Below are 22,932 nucleotides of genomic sequence, written 5' to 3'. Positions count from 1 at the left end.
CCCAAATAGAGTGTAAGATTTTAGAGGGTTTATTTCTGTGACTAGCGGACTAATGAAAAGTCTGTCAACTAATACTCTTCTCCTGGACTAACCGTTTAGTCAACTATTAGAGGGTAGCCCTAACACAAACTGTAAAGTACTGCTCAGCCGGTTGAAAAAGTAGAAGGTTAAATAAAATAAAAAATATGAAAGACAAAAAAGTAGCTGGCCACTTATCCAGGTTCCAATTATCCAGATATCAAGTACTTAATTTTTAAAGGAGACACAGAATTGTCATGGAGACAACTTTAAGGAGAGAGAAGTCCATCGACCTTCGCAGTTACCATGGCAGCCATCTTATGTACATTGTACTCCATTTATCTGTATGTGGGTTATCAGGCGTGGGTGTAGTATTATTGGAGCAGGACTGCATGGCTGATGCTACCTTTGATTGTACACAGACGTTAAATGTCATCGCTAAGCTGGCGCCTGGCCTGAATATGATTCAACATCAAAATGTAAAGCACTATCACAGCGCTGGTCTAATTTTCTCTTAGAATTCATTACATGCTTTGTAAGCTGCTTCCAGTCATGGAAGGGAAATCCAGCAAAGTTCACAAAAGGAATGGAAAATGATAGATACATGAAATCTTTACAGCTAAAATAAGTTTTATTACTTTTACCGTACACTTATTTCAGTAGATAGAAATGGGATTTGTGTATGTAATCATACCACAGTACCCAAACAAAAGACAACAATACTGAATGTACTAGGGTTTTTATACAGTACAGTATTTATACAATATATATGACATAGCTAATAATTAGTACAAAAAGTTAGAAAAGGGTGACATCTTGTACAAAAGCTTTGAAAAGAAAAGTCAAAGAAAAAATCAATTCCTCTGGAAGACCTTCAGTATAAGGCTCCTTACGGCCTGCTGTGTTGAAACCGCTGTTTCAGGCTTCTGATTACAGCAGCCATACCTGTTGCGAGATGCTGACCACCGCCAACAAACTGGCTGTGAGTGAGATTGGTCTTTGGAAAGGCAGGCCTGGAAATAGCTGGCTGAGCTTTTTTAAGCTGTTGGTTCATGCGAGGCAGCACACCTTGGACTTGTTCAGCTCTAGGGATACGAAAAGGTTGTTCAAATGTCACTAGCACCCCCCAACCCAGACCCCAAACACAGTGCTGAGCCAGCCGAGAAAGATTTGTGAATGTCTCAGATGCCCTAAGGCTATGGTGTGTGTGTGACAGAGTGTGTATTTGTGACTCTGGGTGTGACATCTGTAAATGAGAGCAGTACAACATGCTGCTAAATGCTCAGTAAGTTCCTAACACAGAGGTTCTCACCTTAGGAAGGGATCCCTCAAGAGGTCACAAGATCACTTTGAAAGCTCACAACATGATTTATGAACTCCAAAAATAATACATACCAATATAATTCTTCCAGGTGGGTAGTCGTTTTTAAATTTCTAAGTCTCCATATATAGGAAATGAAATAAACTACTGTACTTCTGATAATGATTCTTTGAATCAGCTAAACTTATGAGTAGGCAACACCTCATCTTAAGTTATCAACATGTAAAACAAACCATCCATCTACTGGAGTCTAAATTAAACTGTAAACAAAGTTTTGTATTCTAAATTAGTACAAGTGGCGAGTAACCTTTTGCAGTCCATGTAGTAGTGTAGCCAGGTACCAGAATAGGACTTTTTTTTTTTTTTTTTTACAGTGAGTCATGGCCAGATCACATTTGTGTGTTTCAAATACATAATCATTTGCTGCCATTACATCGTTGGCTGTCATAGCAACAGGACAGGCATGCATTCACTATGCTCAAAACTCAACATGTATTAACAAAGTTAGTAATAAGAAAGCTTGGCTGTTGACTCATTTGTTTTAATTATGCTCAGTTTTTCTCAGGGACATGAAATGTCTTTATCTGTCTGTCATCTCAGTTTGTTGAACATCAGAATCATGTCACATGGGATTGATAGAAAATGAGATGTGACCACATTTTAAATTACACACACAAACAGTACCTGAAAACACATACACACAAAAAAAACAACAACATTTAAAAGCACTTGTCTGAATGTGGCATATTCCAGCACAAACAAAATACTAATGTAAGATATGTTTCATAAGAAATGCTGCAACCATTTCCCTACTAAACAGTTTTTTTTTGCTGTGTCACTAACATGGGCCTAGAGTAAAATATATTTGAGAAGACGTGCACAGGACTCATTCCTAAGCGTGAAATATGGAAGGCTGAAGGACATATGATTCAGTGGGTCTGTACTGTCATTACAATAAACCGCTGACTTTTTAAGACATTTACAAGGATGTTTAGGAACAGCTAAAAGAAGAAAGGTGCCAGTTGTATGCACAAATGAAAAAAATGCATGCTATATAGCTCATTTTCTGTTAGAAAAGCAGTGCACCATGAAATTAAATTGCTAAGCATTGCATATTGTGTTCTGTTGTTTGTCTATAACACAGAAATCACAATTAAAATCAGTTCACTCACCAAGTACAATTAAAAAAAAAAATTGTTTCTATTTTCTGCATCTGTTTTGGTGATGTATTTTTAGGTCTACAAACCACACATGATTTAACACCCATCGGCTGTGGATCACTAACATAACGCCTGCCCAGAACCCCTGGTGATACAAAGCACTGATTACAGACACTGATACTCCTTCCATAAGGACTAGAATCCAATTACTTAAAATTCAATCAGCATTAACGTCGTCACTGAGCCCAGACAACAGACATTAATAAGCTCCACATCGCCCTCGCCGTTGCTGTCATTTGCTTCTTTTCCCTCTTTCCCTCCCTCCTCTATCCTTCCTCAGTTCCATTCATTTGGTGTAGCTATTAATAGCCCGGCCACCCGCCTATCAATACCATCACTACTCCAGCAAAACAGAGGATGTGGGCATTGCCCAGCCAGTGGAATGACAATAAATGAGTTGAACTGAAGAAGCTTGGTCTTATGTAATGAGAGCGATATAGAGAAAGAGAGGCATAAAAAACATGGCTCATATGAAAGAAGAAAGAATGAGTGTAAGCAATGAACAGAGGGAAAAGACATATACTATTGGAAAGAGAAAGAAAGGACCGCGAAGGCAAGGTAGAGAAATGGGACTTAAAAAGAAAAACTGTCCCAATTTACCAGATAAAGATAGTGAGATAAACAGAAAGACAAAGAGAAATTTACACAGTAGGTGAAATACAACTAAAAATATGTGACTCAGGCAAGACAGAAATCTGCCAGGCTCTCTTGACGTTTACACACATTCCTTTTCTCCAATTCTCCCTCAGTGACAACAACCTCATATTTATGGGTCCAAATTCCTCCCTCTCTCCATTTTTCTTCTTTCCATCTCTCCCCCTCTTTCTCTTTGCATATTGATCGAGGCAGGTAGTTTCACCCGCTTCAGTGAGGCAAAGGAGAAAGACTATTGTATTAACCATAAAAGCGAGGACATCTGACTGCTTTGCGTGTTTATCACCTCCTAACACTGCTCCTATCTGGTCCAGTGGGGCTTTGTTATAAATCTCTCGCCAGATCCCGGTCACACAACTGCTCGATCACATTTGGAAAATGAAGTTTTAATTTATAACTATAGAAAACTAGCATAGCAATGCCAGGTGTAGTTGAAAACTGAGGTGCTCATATTTATCAAATTATAAAAATATCAGTATATCAAGCAAAGTAATAGATATTTACTGGATAACACAATGATGGGCTGTTATCTTTATCCTAATCATGAAAACATATGAATATCTATATGAAATGTGCCTACACATGTAAAAATGACGCTAATAAAGCTGTAGTCTCATGCAGTGCAACCCATAACATCTGTGTCTTTCTATGACTAATACCAAGAACTGTTTAATGGCTTGGAACTCAATTCTAAATCAATACGTATGTCAATGGAAAATTATGTCCATCTCTGCTCTCTGGCCATTGAAGCTTTGACCTTTAAACTCCTTACCAATAGTTGCCTGTAATATTGGTAAGGAGAATTTGGGTGTGTGTGCTACCTATTTTGGATGGCATGTTTACTGTTACTTTGTTCTAGTCTTGCACAAGTTGTAAGTCATTCTGGAGATGAACAAAAAAAGTGAAGCCGCAATCTATTTGTGTTAGTGGGTCTTTCGCACCTAATCTACAGATATATAATAAAATAACAGAGAACATCAGTGAACAGGTTAAGGTGCAGTAAAGTGATAAAGTAACTTGCTGTCACTTGTGAGTGTTCACCCCATTTCCCTATCTGGGTCAACAGTGAATCTTTTTGTTCCTTTGGTCTTGACCAAATGAAACAAGAAACTACAGGTGTAAAAGTGACCTTTAGTCAGCAGGAAATCCAAATCCAGTTTTCGGGGCACCAGAGTTTGTTGCGCACCTGTATGACCATGACCGCCTTAAACTCAACCGACCAAACAGACAAACACAGCCTTAAGAATGCCCAACAGTTAAATACTAAAGGTCTAAAAAAATCACTTTGAATTCTCGCAAGCTCCTTCAGAGGCCAAGGGCCAACACGGGCTGTAATAGCCCTGAGACAGCAACACATGCATTTAAATGTCACAGCTAAATGAGAGTGTTCTCCAACAAGACACGCAGTTCAGAGGAACAGCTGTAATGACAAGAGCAATATCAGTAATGTTGGTACTCTCAGACATAGTATGGTAGACATAATAAGGAAAAATATTTCACACTTTGCTTTCATCATTGTGAAATTATTTAATAACCATTCACACCACTCATCTAGTTTCCACCAAAACGTAACCAGGAATTGCACTATTTCTGGGAGAGGCAGTGGACTGTTAACTACTGTATGGTGTAAGAAACATCCACACACACGAGAAAGACAAAATACTTTCACCAGTGTGTATGCTTAAGGTTCCTATCACCATAGGCAAACAATTGAAACTGATGGAATCATATAAAAGTATCATCGAGAACATGGTTTTCCATATTTTAAGTTTACATGAAGCGATGAATAGAGAGCAGGAGGAGAAAACCACACATTTACCTGGTAATTTAAAATAACTCTGACTTTTGTTAGGAGTCATTTTTTGAGCTAATGTTGAGATGTGTGCCAGCACGCAGATCCAGATATGATAAAACATTTTGGGGGGAAATTAAAGTTAAGTACACACAGTCATTTGCGTATATGAGCTGTCAGCAAACATTCTGTGTTTTAAATCAGCTCACACACTTCCACATAAAACTAAAAAATAGAAAAGCGTATAGTAAATGCAACTTGTTATAAGCAGTTGTCCCTCCATGATCTGTGTGTGGTGCCTTTACCTTGGTGATGAGGATGCGGTAGTGCTCAAGCAGGTCGTGGTTGTCGTGGCAACCGGCCAGCAGCTGCCAGACTTCAGCTCTGAGTGGCTCAGGAATGCCACTGCGAACCAACGAGGGCAAACCCTTCGGACGAGTGGACAGGTTGCCATGCCTGATACACACACACATAAATAACCAATTACTTTATAATCTCACCTAATGAAATTTAGCCACTTTAAATATTAATTTGAAGTGTAGCTTGATCATTGATTTGTTTGTTTTTATTATATCCTTTATGTGTAACGGTGACATTTGTGCAATGACAGTACAGAGTTATATGACCGTCACACAGTATTCATGTTATAGTAACTACAGAACAAAGTACAGTACTGTTGTGTGTTAGAGCAGAGTATTAACCACGGCGCTGCCATGCTGAAAGAATTCTCCCACATGAGGAAATATCTTGCTTTTGAGAACACACAGTCAGCTCTTTTTAATGATGCTTGAAATCTCATTGTAATGCATTTATTGAGGTCATATAAAAGTAATTTCCTGATAAATTACTTCACTTCATTGTGCTGATGCAACAGCAAGAAAACAGGCTGTGAAATAAAATGAAAATCCAGAAACATCTTTCATTTGGTTAATTATGCCAGTGTCTGTACCTAAAGCTGTATGTATCACTGGTGATTGTTGTGAAAGTCGCTGTATGTGTTATAGCATTATAAATAAATGGCTATATCTGAAGAGAACTGAAGATAATGAAATCATGAAAAGGGCCTCTGGCCTGTACGGTAAATCATAGTCTGTATGAGGCAGGATGGGCCCAATGTGTCATGTCACAAGATGGAGACCCAAAATTCAAAAGTTTGATATAACTGCATTTATGACACTTCTGGTATATTTACACTAGTTTCCTTACTGTTCCTTATTATAAGTTGGTGCTACTGTATCATTCACAAGTAAATGGTATAAATTACAGGTCTTTAGAGGCAATATCAATTTTTCCCCTTAAAACTACTAAAATTTCTTTAAATCTAGATAAATATTTCTCTTTACAACAGATTGACATATTCTAGATGTCTTGTGCAAATGTTTTTTAACCGAAACTGACATTTTCAGCACTAAGATTCCCAGTGTCTATGTCCATCTCCCACTATTTCTCTAAATCAGTTCATTCAGTATTTTTATTTCTCAATTTTTATCTGCATTTCTTCTTGTCTTTCACTGTACTTTCCACCTTTTCTTCTTCTAGATCATACAGCTGCATACAATTCCATCAATATTTTTATATTAATTTCCTGTATTTCATTCTCCTCACTGTTTTTGCTTGTGTCCAACTATCTTGCACCATCTAGTTAATATCTAAATTTGATTCATCTGTCTCTTTTAAAGACTTACCATCTGTTGAGTATTCCTCCCCAGGACTCCAGGATTTTCTCAGGACAGTCTTTAGAAACGTCTCCTGTCCCACTGGAGATTTCACTGTCGCTATCTGCAGGAAACATAAAACACACCCAGATATTAACAGACATTTAGAACACAAGGGGATCATTCCTGATATCTGTAACCTTTGTCCATATGGGAATACACTACTAAGCTTCATTTTCAGGTTCAAAATCTTATTAAGGGGTTGTACCGGAATAGGTTTACATGGTCCTAATTTTCAAAAAACACTAGGGCTGCAGCTAACGATGATTTTAGTATTCGAAGTTTCGATAGATTATTTCAATGATACATCGTTGCGTCGTTTAAGAAGTACTTTTGCGCGGCGGCGGCAAAGAATTTGTGTCGATGCATTTTATTAATCGATTTTATCGATGAATCGTTTTAGCCCTTAAAAACACCATATGTGTTTTCTCATACTGCACATTGCTGCAGCTCCTCTTTTCACCCTGTGTTGAAGGCTTCATTTTAGCTATGGAGTGATACATCTTATCTCTACAAGATCTTTGTTGGGAGTTGGGAGTTGTCTGAGCACATGCGCAGTTCCTAGTTAAGGACTACTAGCCAATCAGAAGCAGAGCAGGGCAGGTCGTGAGAGGCTGGTAAACACGGCTTCGATTCAGCTGTATATGTTCCCCTTACCAGCTTAGCAACATGGACAGGAGCAAGAGTTTCAGAGTGGTGAGTTATTAATTTGTAACAAATGAATCTTTCATCCATAATGTTTTAACTGAGCTCTGTCTCTATATCACAGTAACAACTTTATGTCCATTGACTGCCTGGAGGGTAGCTAGTGTTTGGAAGAGAGAGGAAAGGCAGCAGGTGGACGTCGTTGTCACTGTGTGCTGCAGCTCAGTGTGAGATGGGAACTCCCTTTGGGGTAGACTTTGGCCTTTTTCACTTTGCAAACCTATTACATGCACAAAAAAGATATATAAGGAGAGAGAAAAGGCCAGCATAATATGACCTCTTTAACATTGTCTAAAATTTAGTGTGTTGTGCTATCTTTGTGTTTAAATGTTACTCACAGTAGTAAGTACTTAGTCAAAGACAACAGGACATGTTTGTCTTGAAACAAGCAATGACACATCTTCAAGACATACAGTATATGTCAGGGAACTGCACATTTTAAAATCTGTTAATACTGATGCCACACTCAAATGGAGGAAGGAGTGAGTGCCTGTGCAGTGCCTACACTTTACATTATTGCTGTTCTCCTGTCTGATGGTTTGTGAGGCTGACAAGAGGCAATCAGCACAGTGAACCACTTGTGTTTAGATGCAGAAGCACTAATTGACTGTCTGCCCTGCTCTGCTGCTGGAAAGATGAACTGATCCCCACACAGAGACTGCCCACGGAAACAAACACATGCATTGTATAAAATAGATGTAGAATTGGATTTGATTGTTAGAGTGACTCTGGCCCAGGGTTAACTCGTAATCTTCTCCTTAAATTTAAATAGACACAGAAAATTTCTATTAATTATGGTCTATAAATACAAAACAAATAGGTACCTCACTGCTAAACTACAAAGAGATATGTTATTTTCAATCCAGTTAGGCTTTTATTTTTCATTTTATCCCACGACCTAGATGACTGATTACTCATAAACAAATCCAACTGCGAATGTGTCTTTTGTGCCCTTGTTTATAATTAAAACAAAGGTTGCTAAAATGAAACAGACATTTTACAACTGACATAATATAACAAAAACAAAAATAGTGGCAATTAACTTCTCAGGGCATGGCATTAGTTTTCCCAGAGAGCAACAATAGCCCAGAAAAGTGTTAAAAATCATTCACTCCCACTGAAGCCTTTACTACGGTCTTGACATTAAATAATGAGTTAAGACATTTTCTTCTAGAACATGCTATGCTCAATGCACCGCTGCTCCTATACATCCTACTCTGGGGGAGTAGCCTCAGCAGGGGCTTTTCAGGTCTTTATAAATGCTTGATGAGCCTTTTCAAATGGTTCAGCACAAAGCTGCTGCTTCTGTCCTCAGAATGGCTAAGGACACGTGGCAAGGAAGCGTGAGTCCAATGCCACTGCCAACTTACCAGGTGATGAAAGAAACTGTGAAGACGAGGTCCATTACTGTTCCCTTTTAATCTGGAGGGGGGCTATACATTCACTGTAGAGTTGCTCTCAAAAAGGATCTCGCTGATGTTAAAGCCACTCGTGGATTGGTTTTGTCAACATTAAAGTGAGCAGAAATTCTCTACAAGTGCCACAAAGATGTTTTACCTGTAATATTTTAGCCCTTGTTAATGTACTTTTATCATTTTTAATTCAACGTCCTTGACATGTCTTTCACTTTTGACCCTCACCTCTTATTTGATAACGGTGTACTGAATGAATCCAGCTGTTTTTGTCTCAGTTAGCAGTATTAAGCAGATACAGGATAATTCCACTTACACAATATAGCAGAGGGAATTTATGAATAAATGCATGTGTATGATCACATACGTCTGTGTGAAAAGTATATGAAAGTAGAACACACAGTATTTGTGTGTGTGTGTGTGTGTGTGTGTGTGTGTGTGTGTGTGTGTGTGTGTGTGTGTGTCCGCACATGTATATAAAAAAGGTTAACAAAAAAAACACAATAAGCAAGAATCACAAAGCATGCTGTGAAAGAAAAAGCTAAGGAGAAAAAAATAAAATAAAAAAGAGAATGCCAGCTTCAGGCCTACTTTCCACATTGCAGCTTCCAAGAAGAAAGAAATGACATTCACATGAATTGAATGTGTGTGCGCTGACAGCGGTGGCATCTAGACTGGGAGTGTATTCATTTCTGTGCACAATGAGGCTGACCTCCAGCTCCACAGCCCTGAGCGCCTCCAATTTTCAGCTCTGGGGGAGTAGATTGGCGTTAAAGAAAAAGCCCTCTGAATGGCTTCCACAGTGCCAGTTGAAAGCCGTCAGCCCCGGCCTTGGTGGCTGACTCGTGACTTTAGGCAAGTCGGCAGCTAGACATAGGAGCGACAACTTTTGCCTCCCACTCTGTTAATACCTTTTAGTGCTTCAAGGTAAAAAAAAAGTAGAAGACTGTTAACAGTGGCAAAGAGAAGAAGCAAGAGAAGCAACACAATAAGATGAAGATGAGTCTCCAGTGGTAGATGTTCCCATGTTTCCATGGTTTATATTTTGTACGTTCACATTCAGCTGCAGTCAGTATTCTTCTACTGTAGGCTTTTGCATCCTATTAAAATGTCATAGGCTAACAGCTAAATGAACACAGAAATGTACAGCTTAATCCAAACCAAATTATGAAGCGTGCAGTCTGAATTGTGGCCAGGCCTAATCTGCAACACCTGCACAACCGAGCCAGTGGTCAGGAAATGCCAGTCCTGTTAAAATTAGTAGGCTGAAACTGGGTCATGTTTGGGAACCACTGGAGTCTAACCGCCAGTGTTGGTGCTTTTAATGTTACTGCTGTTTTGCCTCGATTTTTCTGGTACGGTTACCATTATTAACAGGAAAATATCCACTTTTCTCTGCCTTGTCACCTAAACTGATCATGTTAAATGTAATGGACTCAGTACTTAAATCAAGAACTGACTTCGCAAGCAGCATGGTTTGATAATGGACTATATTCTGATTGATGGTGGTTGTGCCAGATGGTTTGTATGCACTGATGGAGTGGTCAAGAGCCTCCGTTTGGAATGAGAACAACCATGGTCTGGTGATGGTAGTGCTAGCAGCCAACAAGCCCCAACAGGATTGGGCCACACACAACATCCCTCATGTTTGACACACAAGCGCGCACTCACTCACTCACTCGGCTATCAAAACCCCTGAAATTCTGCCTGCATTGATTGTACAACAAACACACACACACACAAAATATGTTATTACACACTGAATACAAGCACTTTCTTTCCACACGTATACAAACACACACACTCAATTTCAGTCCTTATAATCTATCCTCATGCTGTTATCAAATGCCTTACAACATTCACTTACACACAACACATGTTCAAACATGCACGTACATACATCCCTGCCATTGTTTATGTGTCTAAACAAAATTAAACTTCATGTTGATTCATGTCTGCCAATATATAGTACATTTATGCTGTTGGAAAACCTATATTTCAGACTGAATATCTGGACACATAATCTCATTTAGATGAAGCGTTCGTGCCACCCAGAATGGGAATGTATTCTCCCACCGACAAGCTATTTGTGGTAAAGCAATTATTTTGTTTTTGTACCTGTGAAGGTTTACTGAGGTGTCTTGTTTTTCTCTAATATTAAAGGCAGCGTAAGGCGCTATGCAATGTGAAGTCACATTTCTCAATCACACAAGATTTGGAAAACAAATTAACGTTGACTTGTCATATAAATATATATGTGTATGTATGTATTTGTGGGGGAAGCATAAAGAATTCTTCTGATGAAGAATCTTATCGATATAACATATACAGAGAAAGCCTAACCGGCTTATCAAAGATGAAAATAATTAGCATTATTGGAGATTATGTACTATGGTGGTGTTAGTATATACTGTAGGATTAACTTAACTATAAGTAAGAGGGGTAGAAACCAAGGAACAGAGGGGGGAGAGAGTGAAAAAGAAGAAAGAAAGGAACATCCATACCTTCATCAGCCTCCTCTTCCTCAGTGGGCGAGGCCGGTTGTCCTCTTCCTTCATTGCTTCTCTCTGCCTCCCTCTGAAGACTCACTACCTCATACACTGCATCGCTCTGACCCACCCTCTCTGGTGCCTGCTGTGTAAACACACACACACACAAATTTTGATGTTTGTGGGGGAAAAAAAAATACACACACACACACACACACACAAATAAATCATGAATCCTTATAAAAAAAATAAAAAAGCAAAATAATGTAATATACAGTATTAGCAAGAATGTCGTGGGTTCAACCCCCGGTTGCCCCGGCCTTTCTGTGTGGAGTTTGCATGTTCTCCCCGTGTCTGTGTGGGTTCTCTCCGGGTGCTTCCTCCCACCGTCCAAAGACATGCAGGCTAGGTTAGTTGGTGTCTCTAAAATTGTCCTTCGGTGTGAAAGTGAGTGTGACTGGTTGTTTGTCTATGTGTGGCCCTGCAATGGACTGGCAACCTGTCCAGGGTGTACCCCGCCATTCGCCCACTGTAATTGGGATTGGCTCCAGCATCCCGCGACCTGTACACAGGATAAGCGGTTGATGATGGATGGATGGATGGATGGAGTTGCAACTAGCAATAAAATGATGCTATGTTGACTACAGAATAACTGACATCTGCAGTGCACAGTTCTGCAAATTTATATTCAACTGCATGAATCATAATTAAAAATGTAAAAATTTTCATTGTCTCTTCATAGCATGCACTGCTTTAGTTAGGAAGTACAACTGTGAACCAAATGTTAACAAAAACTAATTTCAAAAACCTGGAATCATTTACAAATTGATCAGCAGGTTTGACAATTTGGTCGTATAGGTTTGACTCTAGGCATTCATATCCCATGAGTACATGTTACTAACCTGACTTCTTCCCTCTCCCGTAGTTTCGTGCTTCTCGTCTCTCCCTCTCTGGATTTGTGGTTGCAAGCCACCTACTGTCCCCATGTTCTAATTATTATTAGTCTTATTATTATCAATTTTAGTCTTATTATTATCATCATCATTAGGGGTGGCATTAGCTCAGTCTGTTAGGACTTGGCTGTGGGTTGCAGGATCGAGTCCAGCACGACCCATGCCGAAGGTGCCCCCTGAGCAAGGCGCAATTACTTTCATTGATATTTTTTAACTATTACTTTACATCTCTATGTGTAACTTGCATTGTGCTACTGTGTTTTTCTCCTGCTCCCTCACCCCCCAACCCCCTCTCACCCCTGGTCTATATAAAAAGTACAATGAAATAACTTCAGTTATGAATTGGGGCTAAAAAAATAAAATTTAACTGAACTTATTCCCACCAATAACCATAGACTGTATGGTTGACAGTTTCAAATAACTCGTTGTGACACTGGACCAGTCTAAACTTAGTTTCGACCAGCACAATCATGACATCCAAAAAATGCATTTACATTATGCAGATCACTGATGCCTTCAATCACAGGAAAGCTAGTAGGACGAGGACTATCCAGTGTGAAAGTGCACGTTTGCAGCATTAAGGACATATATTATATGCTATATTAAGGGAGCCAAAGAAGCACCAGAGTCATGGACTAGCACAGAGTTCCTCTGGCCAGCATACCATCCATTCTCATTTGTCAAGGACAGACAGCAATCCAAGCCCAAGAGAGACCTGCAGGTATCATTATGACAGTAAGAGATTGTCAGTGAGGGTAAATCTCAACAAGACAATCAGCATGACTATCCTAAGACCTGACGGTGGCCAACTGTCTGACCAATCAGTCAGGCCAGAGCTTACTGTCTCACCAGATGACACCAAAAAAAAGAAGAAAAACCACACACAGGGATGAACAAGGAAAGCCATATAAAACCACAGAGGGCCACTGGCAGCTAACAAGCCAACAAAAGCTGACTGAGCTCTGCCTGCCCGGTGCAAATATGATGGGTATGGTAAGAGTAAGAAAATGTACAAAGATTGAAACATTTTGCAGAATGAACTTAGAAAGTCAATGTAAAATATTTCAGCAGACAATCATTGATTGAATGAGTGTGTTTTCACTATGTTACCATATTTTCTTTTGTTTTAAGTCATGAAATGCATTTTGTGTTAAATTTCATGTTGGAAAATACACTTAAAGAGGTGGTATAATTCTCATTTTCAGGTTCAAAATCCTATTTAGGGGTTGTACCAGAACAGGTTTACATGGTTTAATTTTCAAAAATCACCATAGTTTTTGGCCCTACAATGGACTGGCGACCTGTCCAGGGTGTACCCCCGCCATTCGCCCGATGTAAGCTGGGATTGGCTCCAGCACCCCGTGACCCTGTACGCTGGATAAGCAGTTGACGATGGATGGATGGATTGATGACTATATTTTTGTTATACTGCACATTGCTGCAGCTCCTCTTTTCACCCTGTGTTGAAGGCTTCGTTTTAGCTATGGAGTGATACATCTTGTCTCTAAATGATCTTTGTTGGGAGTTGCACATGCACAGTTCATAGTTAAGGACTACTAGCAGAAGCAGAGAAGGGCAGCTCAGCGAAAGGCCAGTAATAGCCAATCAGAAGCAGAGAAAGGCGGGTCAGCGAAAAGACGGTAAACATGTTGCCGACCAGCTTCATGTCCATTGACTGCTTGGAGGGTAGCTAGTGTTTGGAAGGAAGAGGAGAGGTGTGCTGCAGCTCAATGTTTTTCCACCGGTGTTTTTGAGGGCGTGTCGGACTCAGCGAGCATTATGACACGCATTTTCATTGTGACGTCACAAGAAAGGGAAGTAAAGGCTGGACTACAAACGAGCTATTTTCAGGCAGTTCAGAGCAGTGCTTTCTGTGGGAGATGGGAACTCCCTTTGGGGTGGACTTTGGCCTTTTTCACTTTGCAAACCTAGTACATGCACAAAAAAGATATATAACTCAATAAAGGAGAGGGAAAAAGCCAAAAACCAAAATACCACCTCTTAAACTTAAATAATAAAATAAACAATCGTTGAATTATTTTTACTTATAGTCAAGTGGGAACAAAAACCCTAGTGAATACTTGCATTCAACAGGTAGAGGGATCTAGGACTACGGTAAATGAGATGTCCATGTTGCTATGTTTCTGCTGGACAGGTACCGTTACAAAATTTTAGGCTAACACGTAATCGCAAGAACTTGAAAACTGCTCATCAATGATCACTACAACAAAGTTTAACTACTCCTTAAATCCAACATAATGGAATAAAGAATAGCCCAAGAGAACAAAGACATAAGCAGACTTGACCTTGAGTGTCAGAGGCTACTGATGTTAATTTCTGGTCTATTCAATTATTGCCAGTGCCTCTCTCCTCAACCTGGCAGAATGAATCAATGAGCTGCATTGATCTGCCCACTCGCATGGCATCTAATGACTAACTCAAGTCAGTGATGAGAGCACATATTTGGAGAGAAAATCAAGCCTGGCCTATTTCTAGAGAAAATCCAAGGCGGCTTAGGTAACAAATGAATTAACACTAAAGAAATTGTGACAGATGTCTGGGCCAAAGAAGGCCCACTGTACAAACACAGTATTGTGAATTTATATTAAGAAAAAGAAAGAAGAGGGAACAACATTGTTTGTTGATACATAAAGAAAGAAGAGCTCTGCTAAAGGTTATTCTGTCAGATGAATACCATTTTACCTCACAAAATAACAGGACGTTTAAAGAGTCTTTCATCACCAAGTGTTTTTCCCTTACAAAGCAATCTTCAACAAGTGTGGCATTTCTGTCAAAAACCACTAGTATCAATCTCTGCAGTTGGTAATTTCAACTTCTGAATGCTGGCTTAAGTTTTTAGTTGCTCATCTTAAAAACATACAAACTGATATTTACAAACGCAAAAAATGAAAAAAAAAAATTTCACTCGTAGAAACATGTATGCAAAGCTCAAATTTGGTACAGCTGAATTTTGAAGTGTTCTCTTTTAGAAACACTTTTGGAAAGGTACATTTTCTTCAGTCCTAGTACTGATCTAAGTCTCAACCCGTCTAACTCTGAGCTTAACTTGAACATGACAGGACTCAGTCTTAAAATCAACTTGGACTTGAAATGATGATCTAGCCTACAGACCTGGCAGGTTTGTTTCCCAGTAAAGCAGACACCAAATACACTTTTCAGGGGGGCAGACACAGAAAACATTCTGAGAAGTAGGCACAGATAATGACTCCCTAGTACGCCAGATGGCTAATGACAGTTTTTGGCAAAATAAGACAATAGGACTACATATTGTATATGTGTGTTTATCACCTCTGATTGCCATCTTCCACAAAAACCTCCACACAATATTATCTTTTAATTAGCTCTTAACAACAGCACCAGTCCAACACTCTTCCATTTACTGAGGAGATAACTAGAGAGGCAATCAGGCGGACGAGTCAGACCACCGCTGTTAATTACCCACATGCCAATAATGAGACAGAGCCTCTTATTAGCTCCCTACAATCCAAAGCTTCCCCACACTCCACTGCTTTGCCAGCTCCCCACGGCCTACTAAAGGAGATCTGCTTTTTAAAAGGAGAGAGGAAGCTTTCAGCTTAACTGTATTTTTAAGCACCTGCAGCAACTTCTCCAGCTGGGTGTCCTTGTGTTGGTGGGAGGTAAGTAAATGTGCATTCCTCACTCACTGTCTCTCAGCACTTTTTAATCAGACAAGTTGTGAGGAAACTCACAAGGGCAAACATTTCAGGGTGTTTGATGTTTGTCATTACACAGTAAGATAAAGGAAGGATCCAGTTTATTTGTTCCCATCAAGAAAACCCATCACATCAGTGGACTATGGTTACGATTATTCAGCTGCCAGACCTCAGCTCGCAAGATAAACGTGACAACTGAGTTGGAGTTTAGCTCAGTTGACATTAATTTGACAAGTGAAAAGGGTGAGGTTTTAAGCATACAAACAGTACGCAGTATCTATATTTTACAGTACAAAGATATCTGACACAGAAGTTGTGTTTTAGGAGGGGGAGGGAATAACATGTTGAACATTAATGCACCAGCTTGACAATAAGAGGAAGGCAGAAGTGGGAGATGCACAGACGGAGAGAGAGAGAGAAATGGAAGTCAGCTGATGAGACATTTGCATCTCCCTGCACATATCTTTAGCTCTTACAACAACCTAATGTTTCAATGTCTTGGGTACAGCATTTGATTGGTCACTGACACACCACCACGTCTGCAAGCAGCCTGCAATGACCTTCTCTTCCACTCAACATATCCTCTAAGCTGCCCATCCACAAACTCTCTTTTTTGATACCGTTTTGAGCTGTAAAGCCCTTTGAGACATATGTGATATTGGGCTACATCAATAAACTTGACTTAAAGGGGTGGCATTATGCTCATTCTCAGGTTCAAAATCATATTTAGGGGTTGTACCAGAACAGGTTTACATGGTTTAATGTTCAAAAAACACCATATTTTTGTCATACTGCACATTGCTGCAGCTCCTCTTTTCACCCTGTGTTGAAGGCTTTGTTTTAGCTAAGGAGTGATACATCTTGTCTCTAAATGATCTTTGTTGGGAGTTGCAAGGCAGTTCCTAGTTAAGGACTACTAGCCAATCAGAAGCAGAGAAGGGCGGGGCAGCGAAAGGCCAGTAATAGCCAATCAGAAGCAGAGAAAGGATGGTCAGTGAAAAGATTCAGCTATAGGCTACATGTTGCTGACCAGGTTGGCAATTTGGACTGGAGCACGAGTTTCAGAGTGGTGAGTTATTAATCTGTAACAAAAGTATCTTTCATCCATAAAGATTTAAGTGAGCTCTGTCTCTACATCACAGTAACAACTTCATGTCCATTGACTGCTTGGAGGGTAGCTAGTGTTTGGAAGGAAGAGGAGAGGTGTGTGCTGCAGCTCAATGTTTTTCCACCGGTGTTTTTGAGGGCGTGTCGGACTCAGCGAGCATTATGACACGTATTTTCATTGTGACGTCACAAGAAAGGGAAGTAAAGGCTGGACTACAAACGAGCGGTTTTCAGGCAGTTCAGAGCAGTGCTTTCTGTGGGAGATGGGAACTCCCTTTGGGGTGGACTTTGGGCTTTTTCACTTTGCAAACCTATTACATGCACAAAAAAGATATATAACTCAATAAAGGAGAGGGAAAAAGACAAAAACCATAATACCACCGCTTTAAGTAAATGTCATTACATGTTTACATTTAGTTTATTTTTGACTATTTTTAACTCTTATTACATTAAGGACAGTGGGTTGGAATGCTTTGGGTAATCATTAAGGAATGTATTGTCTCTGTTAAATATATATACACATTGTAATCATAAAAAAAAGTGTTATTTTCTTAATTTTAAATAATAATAATAATAATAATAATAATAATACAAACAACAACAACAACAATAATAATAAATCACAATAATTAATAGATATTAAGTCAAATTACTAGCAACAAATCTGATTAAATGCAAACTGGCAAAAATGTCTTTATGATCATGCAAGTTGCAACGGAAGTCATTAAGAAAACTAACCAATTAGGGAGGGGGCTGGAATAAAAACTACTATCACAATATATTAATTGTTATGGGGATATCAATATATTGTGTGATATAGGAAGTTTTATGGAAACACTGTCTGGAAAGTAGATTGAAAAACTGCTGCTAGATAAATAACAAAAGAGGAATGTCTTTGGCCAATGGATCAAATTAAGATGAAGAATCATATAAAAATCCAACCCCGCGACCATGTACGTAGGATAAGCGGTTGACGATGGATGGACGGATGGATGGATGGATAAAAATCCAATATGACCATAAAGCAGTCCTGCTGTTTTGCAATGGTCTTACTATACCCAGATACATTACAGGGATAGCTACCACAGTATAAACTGGATGGCAAAATCATGAACATTGACAAATCCCAATTCCACAACTAATCAATCAGAAATTACAAATTAGATCTGAACTAACTTAACAAGTAACAAACTAATATGCCTATAAATCATCCAAAACATAGGATGTATAGAAGTAAAAACTCTGCAGTAACTGGACTGTTATATCTCAAAGATCCAAGGAGCCTTATTGTTTCTACTGACTGACTGGTAGTTTTACAATATGTTTGGCACTTATTTACATGATAGCACGTGTATCAACTCAGGAGCCCACCTATAAATCATCAAATGTGAAATTAATTTAACCACAGATCCAGCAAGTGACAACTAGAAATTACACAACTCATCAGAAATCAAGCAGGTTAGAAACCAGAAGCCCTTTAACCACTTTATTTAAATCATAGTTAGTTAGTCAAGCAGTCAGACTGGGGTTTAAAGAGAGATATAAACCACAAATATGGGCATAGGTAAAGTATAAAAATGGGTGCCGGTTCTGTGAAGGTTGTAATAGTTGCAGTATAGATACCTGTCTGAGCTTAAGGTAGAACGTCTCACTGAAGGTCTTGCGGCTGAAGTACCAGAAGCGTTCGTTGGATGGATATACCCTGACCAGAGTTTCCAGCAGGAAGCGAACTGGCTCCACCACCTCGGTGACTACCAGGTCCGCTGCCACTGTCATGTAGACCTGCTTATCTGGAGCAGACCAGAAAGAAAAGGCAAAACAAGAAAAAGGCAAGGTTACTGTGGAGGTATTATGCAAGACTGCTTTGTTTCTTTTCATTTTATTTAATATGAATCAAACTAGGCCATCAATTGTCCACCAGCCAAAAGCTGGTATACATTAGTAAGTCTGCACCAACCTCTATGGCAGAAAACCAACCTTTATTTATGAAGCCCTGTTTGTTTTTTTCTTTCTAAAAAATACTTGTTAACAATGTTTAACAATATAACAGAAAACTGAAGAGATTTTGCTATTCATCTGAATGGCTTCTATAGGGAGGCAGGAAATCCACACCATGTATCCTGTGGGGATGCCACACCCCCTAGTGGATAAGAGCTAAACATTAATGTCTTCAATTTAACAACTTAAGTCTATAAATGAATTTGTTAGGGGGGGCAAGTGCTAGATGAGTCCTGTAATTTATTATTAATTAATAGAGTGCTGTTCAAAATAAATATTTTTTGGGGGAAAAAAGAACTTGCTTTCGACCCTTTTAGCGCTGGTGCCGAAATTGTGTACTGTTTACTGATTAGGCTCCTCTCTGGTGTTGGCTACAACAGGCTACAGTGGCTGCAACTCAGATTAAAAATTATTTAGAAAAATATTGAGAATTTTTTGGAAGCATCCACAATTTCCAAATTTTGGGCAAAGAACTCTATAAGCTTCATTTTTGCCACCATTTTAAATCAGATATTCACCAGAGCTTGAATGACTTAATCCACGATCCATTAATCAATTACCTGCTCACAAGAAACTACCCAAGAAGAATTTTGACCCTGACCAGTGTTTCCAGAGGGATGTAAACTTGTTTCAAAATCTCCACTTCAAATATCACCACCAGATCCACATCACACTAAAATGCATGATAATGTATGAAACTTTCAAATACTGCATAATTTGCTTCAAAAAAAAATAAATTTTATAAAGCTTTTATAAATTATAACTATAACTATGTGTGTGATTTTACAAAGTGTAACAACTATAAACTACTTCTGAGTGCCTTTGAATCTCTCAGCTAGTAAGGATGCGGGCGAATTTAGTGTGTGTGTGTGTGTGTGTGTGTGTGTGTGTGTGTGTGTGTGTGTGTGTGTGTGTGTGTGTGTGTGTGTGTGTGTGTGTCCCACGACTGACTCCCATGAGGTAGACTGCTTTGACAGACCTGCCATCCACCTTCAAGTCAAACTCTCAGGGCCTTCGAATCAGCAAGTTGCCAAGTAGTCTAATTTGTTAGCTGTAATGGATTTGGTGTGGCAACCTCTCTGCCTACATGCACTCTGGGGATGCAGTCTGAACACATGTATATGCGTCCCTTTAAATGACAATAAAATTGGTCTCCTCTCAAGTACATAATGGTAAATCAACTTTTTCAACTCTAATATGCTTCTCTGAGAGCACTTAAACCTTATGTGAAACACTACTTTTTGTAATGTAGGTAGGTTATGTTCTTGTTCAATTCAGGTTCTAGATGTTATTATTCTAGAAACAGTTATGACCAAATCAATAAACCCTCCCCCCTCTTTCCCTAACTTAATTACTACATTTAGAAATATTACATCAACAATTATTATTATTAGATTATATTTGTGTGCGTAGTTATACATATTGCAGTATTTAATAATCTCAATGTTTTTGATCCAATTGCACATACAAGTGTGTACAGAGTGAAACATTTCTGTGCTCATCTCCTGTTATCACCATGCATAAGACCTGCATAGCTATAAGATTGCCAGACTGGGCGGTAAAGTGAACTGCATTAGAATAACCTCCACAAAATGCTTTTTTAAAATTATATTTCCTCACACACATAGCTCTGTTGGCTCTGCCTGACACAATGTGTTCACACTTCAATGTGCGAAAACATGCTTTGACAAGCAATGGGTCACAAGGCCAGGTACGAGACTATGTTGTGTTAGAGAATGGATGAAGGCAATGATCACATCCAAGCCCCAATGAAAACACTGCATAATTCCTGTGACACGGGACCTTGAACTTTGTGCAGTCCCACATTACATTTGTGGCAATAATGTATGAACATAATTCCTACTTTGTGTGTGAACAACCAGTAAACATGCACTGGTAAGTTCCACTTGACACAAACCATAAATGCAGCAAAGTGTAGTGCACATTTACTCAAAAAGAACTTGCAGCCAGCCAATCGCTAAAATTAGTAAAGAAGGAAATCAATCAGCATTGAAACATTTTACCAGCATTTCTATAGGCATAACTGTAACTTACTTTTTAAGTATTAAAGTTAATTTTGAAGTCAAAAGGTTTCTAGCTTTGCTCAGTGAGGTAAAACTGCAACTGTGGGACATAATAGGTAGGTGGATAACTAGCTTCACCTTTAGGTGTGTCTTCATTCAGCGGCTGGAAGGCTGCCATGTTGGGGTTCCATGTTCCTGTGATCACATATGCCTTCCCATCAGAGCTCCTCCCCATCGACTCCTGTGTAGGTATTAATGCATGGCTTAGGTACATGTTTCTTTAATCTTTAATAAAAATTGCAACACATTTAAGATTTTTGTAAAATTATAAAATGTAAAATATAAATACAGGTAGAATCAGGACCAAGCACCGTACCTGGGGTGACAGAGCTTTCACCATTGCAGCCCCCTCCCTCTGGAACTCTCAACCCACACACATCACAGAATGTAGCGACATGGACTCTTTCAAATCACTTATCAAATCCCACCTCTTTAGACTGGCTTTTAACTTCAAATAACATTAATTTACATTGCACCTGATTCTATATATAATTTATATGGTCGCCGCTATGCTCTTATTGTATTGTATCTTATGTATATGTTTCTTAACTTATCGTTCATGTATTTTTCTATTCATGTACTTTATCTATTTTTAAATGTACATAACTACTGGTTTTATTGTAAAGTGTCTTTGAGTGTCCTGAAAAGCGCTATAGATATAAAATGTATTATTATTATTTATAATTAGATGTAACATTTTGAACAGACACCCAAATCTGTTTTACAAATACAAACTGGGAAAAGAAAAGAGTAGTGTTTAGTAATTGGCCAATAATAAGTAGGTGATTCGATTATTAATATGTAGGTCTATTAACTCTGGATATGCTAATTTAGGTCGAACTGAAAATAAAACGAGCTGGTATGTTAATTGATAAGACAGGCACCCTACTCTTAACTATCAGAACGTACTGTAAACTGTTATCACACCATTAAAATGAGCTACGGTGGGTTGTGCTCACCATGTCTAGTAGATGCATGTCGTTGTTGCATACTTTCTGTCCTGGACTCAGCAGCATCCCAAAACACCTTGAAGGAAGACACAGGAGGCACAGTCACAAATTAGTAATCACTCATTCAACTGCAGCGTTACAGTCTGCAATCAACTGCAGAGTGTCAAATTAGTTAGGAAGAAAGGGAAACAGGAATACGGAGACAACTAAACTGACCAAACTACACACAGACATTGTAACACGCATTACCATCTTTCAGGCAAAGCTGACACTCTGAAAAGACTAGGGCTACTTCCTAATAGTCAACTAAACCAGCCAGTTTGGCTACAGGGAATACAGAACCAAGGTGATTTACAAAAGGCTCCTCTGACTCCAGGGATGACAGCAGGTTCAGGTGGGGACAGGAGAGGTGTCAAGCGGAAGAAGAGTATACTTGTAGTTATTTGATCCAGTGTTTTGAGCGAACTTTTATGTTATTTTATGTTGAAATAAATGGACAAAGTGTTCAGTCTCCTTGCTGGTTGTTGCAGCACGTTCAGAATCCTTATCGCTTGTTGTTACCATTTAACAGATGGCTCTCTGCGGGCATGCGTTTGTAAAATATATACTTCAAAGGCTTATTATTACAGTTTTGTATTTCTCTGCACCGTGCCAATACTGTTACTTATAACATTCTTTCTCAGCCCTGGAAAGCCATTTTTGGATGCCCCAAAATATATATTTGAGCAATTCAATTAATATCATAAATGTGCAATAACTAGTCGACCAATGGCAAGTCAATTAGGAAAATCTTAAGTCGAGGGCTGTAACCTGTGCAGC

General features: G+C 39.1%; 1 protein-coding gene across 2 annotated transcripts in view; it reads right to left on the bottom strand.

The window, feature by feature from the left end:
- rabgap1l (RAB GTPase activating protein 1-like) overlaps positions 1–22,932 on the bottom strand; it is a 132,896-nt gene that overhangs the window by 94,468 nt on the left and 15,496 nt on the right. For both annotated transcript variants that reach the window (XM_038715470.1, XM_038715471.1), the window contains 6 exons: positions 22,123–22,189; positions 21,242–21,344; positions 18,705–18,871; positions 11,342–11,471; positions 6,691–6,784; positions 5,311–5,461 (listed from right to left, as the gene is read on the bottom strand). In XM_038715470.1, the coding sequence (XP_038571398.1) occupies positions 5,311–5,461; positions 6,691–6,784; positions 11,342–11,471; positions 18,705–18,871; positions 21,242–21,344; positions 22,123–22,189 (712 nt within the window). The remainder of the gene's footprint in view (positions 1–5,310; positions 5,462–6,690; positions 6,785–11,341; positions 11,472–18,704; positions 18,872–21,241; positions 21,345–22,122; positions 22,190–22,932) is intronic.

The sequence above is a fragment of the Micropterus salmoides genome, unplaced genomic scaffold (genome assembly GCF_014851395.1).
Source record: "Micropterus salmoides isolate LMB-PRFRI ecotype aquatic unplaced genomic scaffold, ASM1485139v1 Ms_hic_scaffold_13, whole genome shotgun sequence".
Classification (NCBI taxonomy): Eukaryota; Metazoa; Chordata; class Actinopteri; order Centrarchiformes; family Centrarchidae; genus Micropterus; species Micropterus salmoides.
The sequence above is the reverse complement of the archived record's forward strand: the minus strand, read 5'-3'. Positions and strand labels throughout refer to the sequence as shown.